General features: G+C 64.4%; 1 protein-coding gene across 2 annotated transcripts in view; it reads right to left on the bottom strand.

Annotated features, from left to right (window-relative positions):
• Positions 1–796: 796 nt before the first annotated feature.
• CBFA2T3 (CBFA2/RUNX1 partner transcriptional co-repressor 3) overlaps positions 797–17,764 on the bottom strand; it is a gene marked incomplete at both ends in the record, with an annotated part of 80,740 nt that continues 63,772 nt past the window's right edge. The window contains 10 exons of one of the 2 annotated variants that reach the window (XM_079723772.1): positions 797–1,096; positions 2,350–2,540; positions 2,805–2,873; positions 3,319–3,517; positions 4,107–4,192; positions 6,833–7,056; positions 7,730–7,911; positions 12,161–12,250; positions 12,358–12,599; positions 16,760–16,837. In XM_079723772.1, coding sequence (XP_079579898.1) covers positions 797–1,096; positions 2,350–2,540; positions 2,805–2,873; positions 3,319–3,517; positions 4,107–4,192; positions 6,833–7,056; positions 7,730–7,911; positions 12,161–12,250; positions 12,358–12,599; positions 16,760–16,837 — 1,661 coding nt within the window. The remainder of the gene's footprint in view (positions 1,097–2,349; positions 2,541–2,804; positions 2,874–3,318; positions 3,518–4,106; positions 4,193–6,832; positions 7,057–7,729; positions 7,912–12,160; positions 12,251–12,357; positions 12,600–16,759; positions 16,838–17,764) is intronic. The other variant, XM_079723773.1, reaches the window with a different exon arrangement.

The raw sequence follows: 17,764 nt of genomic DNA, 5'->3' as shown, positions 1-17,764 counted from the left end.
AAAAAATTTTGGATTTTGACTTCTTGTGTTTGCTTTTTGGATTTCCTTTGGAGCAGAGGTGGGTCCGGCGTCCTTGGCTGGCTAGCTGGCAAGGTAGTTTACAGGTATGCTTCCTTTACCTTTTTTTAAAAAAACTTTTTGGATTTCTACTTAAAGCCAAACAGCTTGACATTAAAGGAAAAAAAAAAAACCCCTGAAACCAAAAATTACTTCTTGAGTCTGAAATTGACATCTTTCTAACCGTCCCCACTGCACCGGCCACACACCCCGGGGGGGGTTTCAGTGACACAGCGGCTCAGATCTCTGGCTATAAAAGAACAGTTTTCTTTTTCCCTTTTGAAGGAAGGGGGGAAAAAAAAAACCAGTTTTCTTTGTCCATTTCTGAGTAGCTCTTTTGCCAAACAGCCCCCCAAAATTCTTCAATGAAAATATAAGCCACCAAACAATTAGATTTTTTCATTGAAGAGAAAGTGTGTGAAAGTCATAAAGAGAGAAAAATGAGAGAGACAGAGAGAGAAAGAGGGAGGGGCGGGTGTGGACGAGCCGGTCACCTCTGGCCGGCGTCCGTCCGGCTGCCTAAAGCTCGTCGGGTGGTTTCTGAGGATGCACGAAGAGGTTGAGGCGTGATCGTCAGGTAGCTGAGGAAGTTGCATTGATGCAGTCTTGTTGGTTCTGTGTTTTCTTTTGGAGAGAAGCAGTAGCAGCAGTGACTCCCAAGGTCGGCTCCCAGGTCTGGGCGCGCGTCTAGCGGGCCGGGCGGGGCCGGGTGGGTCGATGGGCACCGGGTCCTGGCGGGTCAGCGGGGCGCGGCATCCAGTGGGCCGGGCGGGCCGGGGGAGCCGGGGCGGGAGGGCCCCGTGGAGCCCGCCTCGCTGGGGCTGACGGCGGCCGGGGGCAGGCAGGGGCCCAGGCCTGGGGTGGCATCAGGCTGTCCGGGCACTGGCTCGACCGCTGCGGCCGAGGGGCCCTGCAGGCTCTGGCCGCACACATGGTGGTGCTTCTCCCAGTCCTTGTGCTGGCAGAAGGAGCCGCAGTAGCGGGCCGCGTTGCAGCCGCTGCACGTCTCGCTGGCCTTGCGCCCGCAGTTCCAGCAGCTCTGGATGTGAGGGGGCACGGTCAGAGGTGGCCTGGGCCGGCCCCCCAGTTCCCCAGAGTACCCATCCTGGCTGCAGACCAGGGAAGCACACACTCCAAACACACCTGCTCAGACCCAGCCACGACATCACCGAGCAAGAAGAGAAAAACCCCAGCTTGCGATGACCCTCTGCAGACACGGCCCCTCAGCTGGGCCGTTTTGGGGGGACGGGCTCCCACAACTCCAGCCCACCCCAGACAGGTTCATGGTGGGCCACAGCCCCCTCCCTCTCTTCCAGGAAGCTCTCCTGGCCTTGCCAGGGCTCCGATACCAGAATGTGGCAGCCCTGGCAGAGTAAAGAAGTGGGCTGCGCAGCCACAGCTGCTGAGATCCTGTACTTCCCCTACCACTGGGCCTCTGATCCTTTTTTCTGTAACAAGCAATGACCCCAGCTGCCCACATGAGCAGAAGGTGGGCAGGGATTCCAGCGAAAGGCCAGAGGCAGCAGCCCAGGCTGTGGGATGGGGAAGCCAAACCGCCCTGGGAGAAAGGCCCAAGCGCCCATTTAGCCCCCAAAGCCTCCTTCCGGCCACGCTCTGCAGGCATGTGCCCCGTCCCACCATTGCTGCTCCCCAGATTCCTGCCGGCACACTCCCTCCAGGACTGTTCGGACGGACGGTACCACCAGCGGGCTTCCCTGACACCCCCCGTCCTCCCTACGCATGTCCACGGCCTGAAGCGCCACAGGCTGTCCTTCTGTGTCCCAGCTCCCCTTGTCCCCTGGGGGCCAGCTCAGCACAGACGAACCCAGGGGGCTGTGGAGAAGTGCCCTCCCCGAGGACAGTCCCAGACCCCTGGAGAGAGCCTCTCCCTCCTCCTAACCTCTCTGCCATCCAAGCCCTTCTCAGACAAGGAGAGAATGCAGTGGACACGGAGGTACCAGCACGGCGATTCTCACGCCCCACTGCTTGCCTCTGCTCTCACAGCTTAGAGGAGGCCTTGGCGTCTGCCAGCCTGGGTTCAAATGACGGCCCCACCACCTCCTAGGGAGTGATCTGGGGTGAGCCATCTACCCTCTGCAGCCCTCAGTCTCCACATCTGTACAATGGGGACACCCACAGGACCTGCCTCACCAGGCCATGTGGGGTCAAGGGGCCCCAGGGCTGCCCAAGGTCACGTGGCTGGGAAGCACGTGACCGGGAGGCGGTAGAGTGGGGTTCCGGCCCTGGACTGGGTTGCGGGTGGTGGGGGGCAGGGAGGGTGGGCGGCCCTACCTCGCTGGAGTCCTCCTGCTGGTTGACCACGGTGAGGGCGTCCTCGGAGGCCTGCCGCCGCGCCTCGGCCAGGGCCCGCTCCATCTTGGCTCGCTCCATGCTGATGAGCTCGTGGGCCTTGCGCTCCGCGTCAGACACAGCTTTCTGCAGCTCTGACATTGCCTGCCGCTTCACCTCGTTCACTGCTTCCTCTGCAAAGGACGCCCCCGGCTGGTCAGCACCTGGACCGGCCCAGACGGGTCTCCCCTGCCCACAGCCCCGGGGGCGCGAATGGTCGCGGGGGGAAACCTGCAAAGCCCACCCTCTACTGTAGTGTAGAGGACCATCCCCTGGAGGGCGGGGACTGGGCCCACGCCCACATTCTGAGTCAGCAGGCCTGGGCGCGCCCGCAGGGACCCCCACGCAGACGCAGGGGAGGGAGAGAGGGTCTGGGGCCCCGGGCCACCCCCACTCACCAGCTTTTCTCCAGATCTCCTCGGGCATGTAGCTGGACAGGGTCCGAGGCACAGACTCCCGGTGGACATCTGAAACACAGGAAGGCCAGCATCACACACAGGACGGGGCCCACCCGACTGGGCCATGGGGGCAGGGTGTGAGCGTGATCTTGGGGGCCCCCAAGGTACCCATGGTGGAAACCCTGTTATCAGTTGCTGGGGGGGGGGGGCAGGGTGATGTCAGGGAGACCCTCGGGAGCCGATGGGCTTTGGATTCGGCTGGGAGCTGGGCCGAGCCTCGCCCCTCTGCGTCTCCACGGTCATCATGCAGGGGCCTCCCAGCGCCGGGCCCCTGGCCTATCGGAACCGAGAGCTGGGCCTCCCAGCGGGTCAGGCAGTGTCTGTGCGGCAGGCGGCCCCTCTTTTCCAGGTTACACGGTGTTGGGTGCTATTTCACTGCAGGGCCGTGTGAGGGCGCTGCCGTGGCGAGTGATGGCCTCGGCCCCGGTGCCCCGCGCGCGCCCACAGAGCACACCTAGCTGAGAGGCCTCAGCGCCCGCGGAGCTGCCGAGGGGCCGGGAGGCGGGCGCGGGGCCCTTCTTGCTGTCCTCGGCGGCGTCACTGTAGCGCCGGATCCAGTGGTTGAGCTCCTCGCGGTCGGCCTCCTGGCAGCGGCGCAGCACGGTGAGCGACCGCCGCGTCTTCTCGGCCATGTCCATGATGCAGTTCAGGAGCTGCGGGCACGCGGGGCCGGGTGAGCCACTCGATGACGAGGACAGCCGGGACACTGTCCCACACTCCGGGCCCGGCCAGCCCGCCCGCCACGCCTGCCCGAGGGGGCTCAAGGCTGCGGCCTGAAAACCCACCTCCACTGCTCGGAAAGACACCTGAGCAGCTGGGCGGGGCTGGGGAGGCGCCCGGGGCACCACACCAGCCGGGAGGCTTGTCCAGACCCAGGTCTGGGGCTCTCCCTGCAGCCCTCGAGTTGCGGTCTGCCCCGCGAAGCAGACGGGCCAGGGCCGCTCTGGGGACCACCCTTCTCTTGGGGTCTCCTCCCCAAAAGGACGCAGGGCAGGGATGACCCTGAAAATGGTGTTAAAGGGGTCCCACCCCCGCGGCCAGGGGACCTTTCTCCGGGAGACGGTCCGCGGGGCCCTAGAAGGGAGGGTGCTGAGGGGCCGACCAGGAGCGCACGGGCGAGCCTAGACAGGCGGGCGCAGGGCCAAGGGGGCGCACACGAGCCCTGCCCCCGCAACGCCCGCAGGTTGGGCAGAGCGCCTGCGAGTTGCTGCGACGCCCCGTGGCCCGAGCCTGGACACTCACGTTGTTGAGGTGCTTCCACTCCTCCGACCACTCGCGCTCCGTGAGCCTGTGGTCAATCACTTCCTCAGGCCGGGACTCGTGCACGGCTGCGGAGGAGGCTGATGCTCAGGCCCCGCCCCCGCTCATCAAGCCCCGCCTCTGCTCACGCCCCTGCCACAGGCCCCGCCCCCACTCACGCCCCTGCCGCAGGCCCCGCCCACGGGCTGTGCCCTCCCGTGGAGAGGTGAGGAAGAGAACCCTGGGCACTGACCGTCTGCCCACTGCCCTGGGGGCTCAGGAAAAGGCCTGGCCTCTACCCATGCTTCGGAAGAAGAGACCCCTGTCCCCATCCCGCGCTTTGGCCACGCCTCCCCCACCTCCAAATCCAGGCACTCTCTTTCTGCCCCCTGCTGCTGGCATAGTGGCCTCAGACCTCAGTCAAGGGGCTTCCCCAATGCTCAGGGCCTCCTGTGGCTACCTGGCTTCACCCATACTTTACTGCTTCCCCTGAGCTAGCTGGACTCCTATGCATCCTTCAAAGCATAGGTCACAGGCTCCTTCCTCCTCAGCCTTGGGCTCTCAGGCTTCCTTAAGCCCCATGTATCTCTGGTTGTGTAGTAATTATAGGTGCTTCTTTGCTTATTCTCAGTCCTGCCAACAGACTGTGTCAGTCCCCAGGGCAGGGCCAGTGTGGCCTGTTCACCTCTGTGTCCCCTGGGCCGAGCTCCAGCCTGGTAAGACGGGTGATCTGGCTTATCTGCTGGGTCTCAGGTGAGCAGGTCTAAGTGTGGTCTCCTGGGAAACAGTGGGGTCGGGAAAAGCCAGAGCCCTGACACTCATTCCCCATGGGACCTGGGCCCCTTGTCTTGCCTGTGGCCTCAGTTTCCCCATCCTGCCTGCCTCCCGGAGGTGTGATAAGACTCCCGGGAGACGAGGTGGAGGGGAGAGCCCTGGGTGTGGAGCAGGTCTGTGTGCTAAGGGCTTTACGTGTTCATCCCTGCCTCAGCCTCCAACCGTGTGTGTGTGGGGGAGGGGTTCTGCTGTTATTTCCATTTGATAGATGAGGAAACTGAGGCTGGTTACAGGGACATGTTGACCAAAGTAAAGCAAGGTCGGCTGGAGCTGGGGCTGTGCCCTTAGCCGCTGGCTGGTGTAGCTCCAGAGACTGAAACAATGGGGTGCCCACACCCCGTAATCAGAAACAAAACAAACAACTGAGAGCTGAGAAATTCACGCCTGCGGGGCAGTGTCTGGCTTCCTCACAGCAGCTCCTCCTACACTTTTGGAAATACCGAATATGCTCACCCCCACTGTGGCCCAGCAGGGCCCATGCTTCCTGGGCTGGGGTCTACTTAGGCCTTTTTTAGCCCCCAAACCTGAAATGCCTACCCAAACTGCCGCAGAGGTCGGAGGTAGTAGCCACAGCCCGCTGTACACCACCCTGCCCTGCTGCCCACGGAGCTGGGTCCTGCACCAACGCCCCAACCAAAATAGTGGCTGAGATCTGCCTGACAGCTGGCGTTTATTTTTGCTTTAGCAGAAGCGGGTGGGAATTAGCACCTGCCTGACCCGGCTGCAGGGAGCCAGACGCTGTCACCTGCTGCCCAGGCCTGGGCCTGGGCCCGGGCCCTGGAAGCTTCCGGGGGGAGGAGGCAGGGGCAAGGCCTCTGCTGACCCTTCCTCTGGGCCCACCATCGGTGCCCTGGGCCTCTGCCTCAGGGGCAGCTGTTTCCAGGTTTCCCGCACCAAAACGCTGTGGGGGGGGGTCCCTGGGGTGGAGGCTAACCCTATTCATCCCTTTGACCCAGCACAGAGGAAGGTCAGAAGGTCAGTCGCGGTAGCTAGACGACTTTGGGCCTGTCCGTTACCCCTTTGGGCCTCAGTCTCCCCATCTGTGACGTGGGCATGCTAACACATCACACAGGTGTGTCAGAACACATCGGGGTGCTGCCTTCTAGGACCCAGCAAAACATACAATGCCAACAAGAGGACCACCGGGACCTGCCACACCACCACCAGTAACAGCTGGGTCTCAGCACCCACTCTGGGCCAGGCCCTGTATTAACCCCCTCTCACCCCCTGGAGGCGGGGCTGCTCTTAGACCCAGCCAGCAGGGAGGAAGCAGGCATGCAGGGCATGTGACCTGCCCAAGGGCACACCTGGGGGAGCCCCGAGGACCAGGCAGTCCTGCCCCCGGGGGGTGTCGCCCCAGCACCCCACCTCCCTCATCTCCTTCGTTCTTGCACGGACCACCCTCTATGGATTTGGTGTTTTGGTGTAGCAGGACCGGCCGTGTGTGCTCAGTGGTGCCTCTGCTTTCCCTCGGGGCGCCTGGGCGTTGGAGGACTCCTGCGACTTGGGGACCCCCCACATGCCGGGTCTCTCGCGGCTGCCAGTGCATCCCGAGCGGCTCTAGATCCCATACCTGGCCCTGCAGAGCCCCCAGGACAGGCACCTCTGCAGCCACGGCGCCCACCTGCCATGGGGAGGGGCCCTCCTGGCCCTGAGGGTGGCGGTGTCGGGCTGCCGCCCCCGGGAAAGATGGCTGTCCCTCAGGCTTCTGGGCGCAGCCCAGACGGGGTGGGGCGCAAATCTCTCCTCTGCACCCACGTCCTCAGAGTCCATCCTCCCCGGACAGACGCGGCCGGGCAGCGCCAGCGTTCACGTGCACACGGCAGCCCCAGACGCTCCGCCCGCCCCCCACCTCCACTCGGCGCACGCGTGCACCCCCGCAGCGCGCCGCTCACCCAGCTGCCGATGGCGCTCCCGCAGCTCCCGGGGGTCAAGGTGGCGGTAGGAGTCCCGGAAGTGGTGGGCCACGGCCATGTCCTCCAGGCGGTAGTGCGGAGGCGGCGTGGGCTGGGGCAGCCCGTTGCTGGGGCTGCAGCGCTGGGCGGGGCTCAGGGTGCACGGCCGTTTGCTGAGGTGGTCCGGGTGCAGAGGGTCACGGTCTGACCCGTTCTCTTTGGTCCTGGTCCCAAGAGCAGGCAGGGGACAGTGGTCACGGGGCCACGATCCGTGGACAGAGGGGTGAGGGGAAGGTCGGGGCGCGGGCAGAGAGCGAGCGAGCGAGGAGGAGACAGGCCGAGGTGAACAACGGGAGAGACCAGACCCGGCCGCTGGGGGCCCAGCCCGGAGCTCCCCTCTTCCTCCTCCTCTGCGGCTCCTGGGGTGAGGTGGTCAGGAAGCCTGGGCCTCCTTGGAGAGAGTGGGGGAGACACCCTCCCCCATCAGCAGGACAGGTACCCACGCTGTGACCCAGCAGTGAGGGCCAGCCCAGGCACCTGGGCACCTCGGGCTGCTGGACACTCGGGGTGCACGTCCAGCACGAAGGGAATAGCCAGGGCATGCCGGCCAGGCAGTGTCTGTCCTGCCTCCGCCCCTGTCCTCCCAGGGCATCCGAGTCCTCAGGAGAACCCGCCACGGCCAGACAGGGTGGCCTCGCGGTGACTGAGCCTGTTCAGTGGCCTTGCACTTCAGGCTGAACCCGACCAACCCAGCAGCGGCTGCCACAGAACGCAACGTGGCATCGGCCTGCGTTCCCTCAGCCCCGGAACTGGGGTGCCCGCTAAGCCTCGGCGCCGGCGCAGCTCTCAAGAGTCAGGTAGGGAGAGAGCCGGCCCCTCCGTCGTCCCCCCAGGTACCTGTCAGGTGTCCTCCTCTTGCCGTTCTCGTTGACCTCCGGTAGGAGCTCCGAGGCGTCGCTGGGGGAAGAGGCGTTGGCGTCCAGCAGGAGCTGCTCGTGCTGGGCCAGGTACTGGGCGGGGGTCTGCTTTGCCAGGCGGGCGCAGTGCAGGAGCTCCCGCTGCAGCAGGGGCAGGTTAGCCTGCGGGGGGCGGGGAGGGGCTTGGACTGGCTGCTGACTGAGGTCAGGGCGCCAGGTGCTTGGAGGTGAGGCAGGGACGCCAATGGCCAGCCTTGCTGTGTGACTTTGGGCAAGCTGCACGACCGCTCTGGGCCTCGAGTTCCTCTGCTACAGTCTGGGGATGAGGGGGGGACCATGCCCCCCCAGGAGACCCAGTGGTTTGGGGTTTTTCCCCTTCACCAAGCTCCCTCCTGCATTGGCATCAGGAGAAATCGAGGAGGCCTCCTCACCAGGACCCGCTGCCTGCGCCTGAGGAAACAGGCCCCAGACAACCGCCCGCACGGAGGAGGAGAGTGAGGCTCAGAGGGGACGGGGCAGCCCTGCGCACAGCTCGCCGCAGTGGACGAGCAGGACCCCAGCACACCTGCCGCGGACCCCAACGTGCGCTGGCTGGTCCCGCCTCCCCACTTTCTGCGGGTCCCCAGCCCAGCCTTGAATGAAGGCATCAGTGTACCCACACGGCTCTGGGCCGTCACGCGTGTCACCTCCCGGGGTCGGACACGACCACTGGGTTCCACATTTGTGGGCAAGGACACCACAGCACAGGGAGCAGAATGGCACGTGGGGGTGGGCACAGGATTCGAACGCAGATGCCGCCTGTGACCACCGTGCGTAACTGCCGTGCCCTCCTGCCTCCGCCCTGCTCTGGGCCCTCCCAGCGAGCACGGCAGGGCCCCGGGGGCTCGGCGGTCTCCCCAGAGCCACCGTGGGGGGATGCTGGCTGGGTGGGGGCGCAGCGGCAGGCCGCTTGGGAGGGCCAGAGTTCTAAGTATCTGTAACGAAGTGCAGCAGCTCCCCAAGTTTCTCACGGTGTTTCAAAGCCACCTCGGCAGCCTCTCCCGCCTCTGCGCCACCAGCCCCCACTAGCGCAACCACCCGGACGCGCTCAAGCAGCCAATGCGTTTCTGTCAAGCAGCGCCGGCTGCCAGGCCTGTTTTTTTCCTACTTGGAGAGCTGAACAGGGGCCAGCCCGCCATCTGTCGAACACGTTAGGAGCATGAGCTGGGAAAGGAGGTCCCGGGAGGTCCGAGGACGCCAAACATCCTCCCTCCCCCTCGCCAGCCCCTCCCCTCCTGGTGCAGCAGGGCGGGGGACAGCACGGGCCCTGGCTGGTTGCTGTTAGGGCCATGGAAACATCTGGATTCCCGGCCGGCTGGACCCAGCTGGGAGCCGGGGCCACGGGTGGAGGGCTGGCTGGGCGGGGCAGCATCTCCCAGCTTCCGGAAAGCCCCACCACTCAGCCACGCACAGCGTCAGGCTCAGGAGAGGGTGCAGGGGACCTGGGGCCTTTGGCTGGGGGAGTGGGGACCAGGGCCCGGAAGAAATGCATAGAGACTATGGGGGGCGGTGCTCATCTCCTTCCTGGGCAGCAGTCCCAATTCTGTCCCCAGGGCCTGGGAGGCCTTGCTGCTGAGAAGCTGGACAGACCGAGCTGGTGGATCCCAGCTCTGCCACCTGAAAGAAGGTCCCATGCTGCCCTCTTCACAGACGGGAACTCTGGCCGGAGGGAAATCAGTGTTTGCAAAAACACCCGCAGTCACGGTGTCACTGGAGCAGGTGTCTCCCGTTCGCTGAGGGTTTATGATGTTCCCACTGCTTCCCCAAGGACCTCCTCCACTGCCCCACGCTCCACTGCAGGCCCTGCGTCTGCCCACCCTGGCTGTGCTGTGTGACCATGGGCAAGTCACTTAACTTCTCTGACTTCTGCCTCACCTGCAGCTGGAGCTGCAAGAAGCTCTGGCTCCTCCCATCCTGGGTGGAGCTTCTCATGAGTTAACTCTCCCAGTCCCACCTGAGGGGGTGGGCTGTCACACCCCAGGGACCCGGGAGGGGACTGGGAAGCGGGAGTTTTGGTTGCCCAAGGGCAGAGCTGGGTTTGAGCCGGGTGGGCTGGCCACTGCTCCTGCCTCTGCTATAGGAGATGGTGCCAAGGGCCACCACATGGGTGCGCCACGGTTGGGCCTGGGAGGCGGTCAATCCCCAGGAAGGCGGTGCCCCTGCTGCTCCCAGGTCACAGGTGGGGAAACCGAGGCCGCCCAGCTGGCCGGCACGGCCCCCAGGCTCCCTTCGGCACTCTGTGTGCTCAAGAGGCCAGGGTCCCACAGTGAGTGGGGGGGGCAGGGGCGGGGCGCTCCCCAGGCAGGGCCGCGGCGACTTGTCCACAAGCCCTGGGAACAGGACTGGCCGCGCCCAGGAGCCCCACGTCAGGCAGGCGAATGGACTCTGTCCCTGACAGCCCGCCGGCTCAGGGCCCTCCCCCGGCTGCTCCATCACCAGGAGAGCAATCGGGGCGCCAAAGCTCTGACAGCCCCGTGACAGCGCTGTGGGCAGGGGGCACACCGAGGCAGGCACTGCCAGGCCGGCACGTCCTGTCTGGCGTCTCACTGGGGTGTGCCTGGGAGGATGCTGGGATGCCAGGGCGAGCGGGCCTGGCGGGGCGGGCGCGGGGATGCGGGGTGTTTTCCCTGCTCTTGCTCCTCAGATAAACAAGGGCAGCTGACACGGGTGGGTGGGACCTCCGTGTAAATGTCTAATCTGACAGAATAGGCAGGCACTGCGCCCCCACGATGGGGAGCGTGGAGTCAGCAGTAAGTTGAAAGCAGGGAGGAGCGGGAAGGGCTCCTGATGAATTGCAAATGACTGCCAGATGGGCGAACCCTCAGCCCAGCTCTGAGTGAGCTCAGCGGGGTGTGGGCGGGAAGGCGGGAGGAGGGAGCGGATGTGGGGTCCCCTTGGAACGAGGTACGGGCCTGGGGCACACCCCTGGCAGGCTGGGAGGCTTGGAGCTGGAGGGATGCGGGTTCCGGCCTTGCTCCTCCCCTCCACCAGAGGGGACCTCAGGGCCTCAGTTTCCCCACCTGTTAACTGGGAACAGTGGCAGTGTCTGCGCCACCCGCCCCCACCCCAAGGGCTGCTGGGGGCTCAGCAGGGGTAGCTGCAAAGGACACGTCGTCTGCAGAACACTTGAAATCCCCAGATGACGATGCCCCGTGTCAGTCGAGCACGTCCCAAAGTCTTTACCTGCGTGTCTCCCACAACCTTCCCAATAGCCTGAGAATGGTTCCCACTTCACAGCTGCAGAAACTGAGGCACAGAGGGGCAAACTACCTTGGCCCAGGACAGTGGGGGCTAAGTGGCAGGGTCAGGGCTCGCATCTGGGCATGTCTGGTATGGCCTGTCTTCAAGACCCTCTGAAAGGCAGGCCCCACCACGGTGCAGCTGTGCAGGTGAGCATGGCCCGTGGCTGGGAGCATCACCTGGGCCTGGGAAACGAGAGCCCAGCAGGCACTCCAAGGCGGGCATCTCCCAAGCGAGCTCTGTGGAACCTGACCTGAGGAGATGTGCGCCAGCAGAGGCACCCGTGGTCAAATACATTTGGGAAGCATTTCACCTCCACCCCCTCTGGGAGATGTGTAACCCTCAAGGGGAGCGAAGGCCCCGAGGAGTACTGCAGGGGAGACGTGGGTCTAACGCTTGTCCCGGTTTTGTGCACACACGTTGCCCAGCACCTTGTTAAAATGCAGATTCTGACTCAGTGGGTCTGGGCTGGGGCCTGGGAGCCTGCATTGCTCACACACCCTGGTGTTGCTGCCGCCCATCCAACACCAACTACCGAGAGGCCCTGGTCCACTGTTTATCTTCCGTGATTGACCACACGGCTGCCTTCCAACTGACACCCACTCACCCACCTGTCTGCTCACCCACATGACCACCGTCTGTCCACTGTCCCACCCCCCTCACTCCGTTCCAGGTACACGGCCACCTCACTGCTCCTCAAACACAGCAGGCACACCCCTGCCTCAGGGCCTTTGCACGTGCTGTCCCCGCTGCCTGGCTCTGTTCCCCGCTCTCCTCCCTCGCCCTTCTCCACCCTCGTCAGAATGCACCCTCCCTGCAGCTCCAGAGTCTATGGCCGTTGTTGTCGGCTGGCACATAGCAGGTGCTCAAAAAATAGCTGTCGAGCGGCTGAGTGTATTGGCCACTAATAACAGGACTGAGCCTGGGAGCTCGGTCTCAGAGCACAGGGTGGGGTGGCTGACTACTCTGGCCTGGCAGCGAGCTTGCAGGAGTCGGCCGCGACGGGTCAGCACTGTTCCCCGCCGGGGGACAGGGGAGTCAGAGTCTCGAGAACAGTGGCTGATCTGAGCTGGCAGAGAAAAGACTCGGGGCTCCTGGGGCCCCAGCGCAGGGGAAGTGGGTTTGTCCCTACCTTCAGGAAGGGGATGACGAACGGCCGCAGCGGGAAGTTGGTGGCCTCCTGGAGCTTGGAATGGAACTCCTCGATGGTCAGCGTGGAGTTCTGGGGGGGGGGCGGGGGGAGAAAACACCTTGCTTCAGCCCGGGGAGAGGAGGGCAGAGACTGAGGGCTGGCCCGGCCCGGGGTCACCACGTCCCCACCCGACTCACCACGAGCCCCAGCACCAGCGTGCGCACGCGCTCCCCGATCTCCGGGGAGATGTCGCTGCCGAACTGCTGCAGGGTGGCCAGGAAGCGCTTGAGCTTGCTGAGCTGCCGCGCCCCGCAGGCTGGGGGCAGCTGCTGTGTGGACAGCGCGGCGGTGCACGAGGTGGCTGGGCCATTGCTGAAGCCGCTGGGCGTGGACGGGGTGCCGCTGACGGCCGTGGGCGATGGGCTGCTGCCGTTCATCACTGCGCGGGGAGAGGCGGGGCTGAAGACGCAGCAGGGCAGCCGGGCCCCACGGACACCCTTCACAGATGCTCAAACTGGGGCCCCGGCCAGGTGGGGCCGAGAGTACAGGCGTGATCCAGGTGTGGCCCGGGCTCAGCGGCCCTTCGGCTTTGCTCTGGGCCGCGCAGCCAGGCCCTCCACACCCGGGGGACACCATGGCCGCACGCTGCCTGGCAGACACACATCTCCTGTGAACAGGTAGAGGGGCTTCCCCACAACCGGGATCTGCGGGCCCATCCTCCTCTTCCATGGGGAGGTCCCTCATCCCCCCAAAAGGGCAGTGACCACCCCCCCACCACGACGGCCCAAAGCCACGCCCCAGTGCCTACGCAGGTGCCATCACCCGCATGAGGGCCCCTGTGCCAGGATGACGGGGCTCAAGGTGGGCGGGGAGCCTAGACCCCCGGGACAGGCGGGGCTGGATGCTGGCAGGGGGGACACCGCACAGCTGCTGTCTGGGGCTGCTGCACGGGTGGACGTGTGCGCACATGGGCCCCAGCTGCGTGCGGAGGACAAGCAGGTGACCTGAGGGGCCTGCGATGAGCTCATGCAGGGGCCCCAGGAGCAGCATCGTGGGTTCCTGTGGTGACAGACACTGGGACTGCTGTGAAGTGGACCAGAGGCAGGACCGTGATCCTCAGCTGAGTCTGTCCCCAGGGCCGGGGAGCCCTCCAGAGCCTGACCACTTGCACCCCACTCCCCTGCACCAGGGCCTGCACAGAGGTCAGAGGTCGTGGGCTCCCAGGGCCCTCGGTGATGGTGGAGGGGGTCTGGACACGGGAAGGCTGCACAGGACCCGCGCCTTCACGCTCCTGTTCGCACACCCAACTCCTGCTCCTGCGCACGTCTGTGCTCCCTACACGACTGTCCCGAAGCCCACCCTTGCCCACGCCCTGCACTCCCCGCACCCTCCCTCCCTCAGCAGCCCTGCACGCACCTCACGCAACACGCCAAACACACGTGCACTCATGCTCGCATACACGCGTATACGTGCATGCAGATACATCAATGTGCACACACGCCTATATGCACTGCATGCATGCACACACGTATGTGCACACGGACCCAGTGCACAGCCCACAGACCTATGTACACACGCACGTGCACACACATGCCCACAAGCACACCGCACATGCACACTTGCACACGTGTGCACACGGGCATGATGCAATGTAGCCCCATGGCACACCCATGTGCACACCCACACAGCACACAGACGTGCACACTAGCACATGCACACGTGCAGGCGCACTTCTCACTCACTCAACTGTGGTCCCCGAGGCCCGTGCCCTGGCCCTCCCGCCTTGTCTGGCTGGGTCTGTGTAGAGGCTGTGCGCTCACGCCTCGCCGGACTAGGGATCTGGGGATGCAGGACAGCTCAGAGCTGCTGTGTTCTCAGGGCCGGGTTTCTCCAGGGCTGCAGCATCTGCCGGGGCCTGTGTGTGGAGACGGGGGAGCAGCCGCCCCTTTCTCGGGATGGGGATGGATGGGGATGCTGCTGGGCTCAGCTCTGGGAAGCGGCCGCTCCTGCACAGCCACAGCACGGATGGCGGGTATGTCGTTCTGCTCCTCCAGACCACGCCAGCCCGGCTATCCTGACCTGGCTCTGGGGGGTGACCTCCGGCGTCTTGGCCTCGCCCAGCCTGCAAGGGCGGGAGCATGTGAGGTGGCCACATGCCCGTCCCTCTTCCCTGGGCCTCGGCTATCCCAGGGCTTTGGTTCTCCAGGTCCCGGTTGCCGGCTCCACCCGCCCCTGCAGGCCTGTGGGATGTAGCTCCCCTCCAGCCCTAGGCCTGCACCATCCCCCTGGGAGCTGGAACTGGCCCACCCTGTTAACCCTGAGCCTGCTGTCTGGCCAGCTCTGCTCGCACCTTCAGCTTCCATGACCTGCCCGCCGGCGACACCTGCGAACGCTCCCCCTGGCCCCCCCGCCCCGAGCTGTGGGCCAGGGACCGGCCACCTGAGCCACGGGCGATGGGCCTCGCAGTCCCTGAACAGCGCACGTGGTGCTCAAGGTCGCCTCCCGTCCCCCGGTTGCCCCGGCACTCCACAGACCCTCAGAGGCAGACTAACAAAGCCCAGCCCTTGTGGGCGCAAGATAAGCACCCTGGTTGGGAGTGGACATCCTGGACCAGCCCAGACATGCCGTGTGGGTGAGACTCGGGCCTGGCCTCCGTTTCCTCATCAGCAGACGGCCCTCGGCGCAAACCAGAGGTGGGGCTTCTGGGCCCGGAGGACCGGGTGCCCCCTCTGCTGCACGCTCCCCCTCGCGGGACCCAGGCTATCCTTCTCCCACCGGAAGGTGCCGGAAATGCTTGACCTGATTGCTTTTACGTCTTGGGTGATGGCTCATCAATAACCGGCCCCACGTAACAGAAGTTTGGAAAGCGCTGGTTGAAATCCAGGGTTGGCGCCAAAACAGACGTGCTGCCTCTGTGTCCCGAGGGGGGGCGGGCTGCAGGCGTGGCGACCTGCTCCGCTCCTGGGGCCCGTGCCCTCCACTCAGCCCTTGGTGCTGCTTCTGCCTCCCTGGAGACACAGTGCAGGTCGAAACCTGTTTGCCCCCTGGTCTGGGCGACCTTAGAAGCTCCTTCCAGGACCCACAGGTGACACTCCGGCTCAGGGGTAATCCTGCAGGACAGTCGCTCCGGGGACTTCCTCTCGCTCTGGGATGGAAGGAGCTCCAGACACAGAACACGAGGGGCCCTGTCCCTCACCCTCTCCGAGGTGTGTCCAGGGCACCCTTGGACCAGAAGCCCTGCTGTTGTGCTAACTTTCTCTGTCATTGTGGAGCTCCAGCTGACCCCTCAGTGGATGCCGACACACACACACACACACACACACACACACACATGCACACCCTGGTCGAGACTGATGACAGCCGCTGGCGGTCACCCCAGACAGGCCGGGAGGTGGCCTGCTGCATGGGGACCTCACCGCAGCGGGGGCTTCTGGTCACTCACGGCAGAGCTGGGCTGTCGCTCGGGGTCTGGATCTTCAGGGGCTTCGAAGACGTGCGGCTATCCGTGCCTCCTGGGACCCCGCCCGCCAGCCCCTGGCCTGGCCTCCCTGGGGCGCCCTTACCCGCTTGCCCTCGGCGCCTGGTCCTCCCGGCGGCCGGCCTGCCCTCACCCGCCGTGCTCCCTCCCAGGCTGCTGGGCAGTCTCAGCAGCTTGCTAAAGAGACGCCGAAAATAACCCTCGGCCACAAGTGCGTTCATTCCCACAACAGGTGTGTTACTAAGATAGACCACACGTGTCCCGGCCGAGGTTTGGGGGCACAGCACAGCACCCCACGGCTCCCCCAGTCCCGGGGCCTGGGCCGGGGCGGGGCTAGGACGAGGCACTGAAAACGGCCCCTCCCGCCAGCCCCCTTTCCAGCCTTGGTGCTGGGAATCACCATCCTCCTGTCCACATAAAGCTCACAGGCCTCACAGCACCGCAGCTCCGTGGACACGCCAGGCCCTAGATGATGCCACACCTGGGCTTACATCAGGCCGGTCCAGATGGGCGAGCCCGCTGCGCTTGCTGGCTGACACACACTGCCAGCATCGCCCCATGAGAGCCTCGCCTGAGGGCATCAGCTGCAGCTTGGGCACTTGGACGGGAACGTCCACTAGTGACCAACATCCGCTGAGCACCCCGCGTGGGCCAGACTTCACGCTGACATGACCCAGGCCTTCGTGTGATCACCCTTGGCACTGGCTCCGTAACTTTCTTTCTACAGGTGGTGGTCCCTGCCTGGGGACATTGCCTGGAAGGGTAAGAATGGGGTCTGCCCCAGGCTGGGGTCTGCCCTTGAGATGGGCTGCGGACTGGCCACTGACATTTGAACTTCTTGCAACTCTGGGACCTGCCTGAGACGCCCTATGTTGCGTTGGGGAAAAGGAAGCTGAGCGAGGCCCTCTGTCTGCCCGAGGTCACAGGGCGTGTGAGCGGCAGGGCTGGGTGTGAACTCGGTCTGTGACTTGGGGATCCTGGCTGTTCTGCTCTCCTGGGTCTGTCCCTTGGGCTCCATCCCCTAAGAGAGGCCTAGCCCGGCAGATGCAGGGGTGCAGGCCGAGCAGTGGGCGCCGGGTGAGGACCTCCCGGGAGGCCGTGGTTTTTGTTATTTTACTTACAAAGACAGACCATAGACCATTTTAAGCAGCCATGAAAACGGCCGTGGGGCAGAGACATCGCAGGCCCGTCCTCTCGATCTGTAAGCAAAATAAGAAAAACACGCTGTGAGGAAGGAGGCCGGGCACTGGACTCTGCCCTGGGGGGTGTCTACAGTCGGCCCCTCCCCTGCCTCTCGACAGCGTTTTGGGGACTGGGACTCTGTCACCACCTTGGGCCAGTCCACAACCTTCTCTGGGCCTCGGCTTCCTTCTCTGAAAAGTGGACTGGATCAGGAGATCTCTTAGGGCCATTTCTGGTGGGAACTTCTGGGGCTCCACAAGAATTCTGGCACCTCCCTGGGTATGGGTGGGACACCCTGGCTCTTCAACAGCTGTGTTTCTGGAAAGCGCCTGGTGACCCCACTCGGCACCATCCTCAGGGACCCGGAGCCCAGGTGATGGGCTTGAGGTCAACAGACAAACCAGTGGTGGCTCTGAAACGAAGCCCAGGCCTGAGCTGCCGTGAAGGGCAGGAGCACCCGAGAGGAAGAGAGACTTGATTCGTCTGAGCTGGAGTTAGTGGGAAAGAGCCACACGGAGACAAGCTGCACCACCGTACACAGAGACTGAGCCCCCGTCACAGGGGGCAATCAAGGGCAGGATGGAGCGCTAGCCCCTTAAGCGCTCTCCAGCTGCCGAGTAGCTCCTTACATCCCTCCCCAGAGTTCTCTCAGCCCTCTGCCCCCCTCCCGAGCCACACCACAGCTTCAACTCTAAAATGAATTCGTGCCCAGGGCAGTCACCAGGCAAGGCAAGAAGAACCACAGCCCTCAAGCCACGGCTCAAGGTCAGTCTCTGGTCAGCTTGGCTCGCAGGCCTGTCCTGGGGAATCTGGGGAGGTTCTTGGCAGGAATCCACAGGGAACGCAGAGGCTCCGTCTACTCTGGCTCCCATCAGCCAGGTGCACAGACGCGGTTAACCACCCTGCTTTCAGGGAATTCGTGGGTTAGGGAACAAATCTGAGGC

This window comes from Hyperoodon ampullatus (genome assembly GCF_949752795.1).
Source record: "Hyperoodon ampullatus genome assembly, chromosome: 18".
NCBI lineage: Eukaryota > Metazoa > Chordata > Mammalia > Artiodactyla > Ziphiidae > Hyperoodon > Hyperoodon ampullatus.
This window is presented reverse-complemented; position numbering and strand designations above follow the sequence as displayed.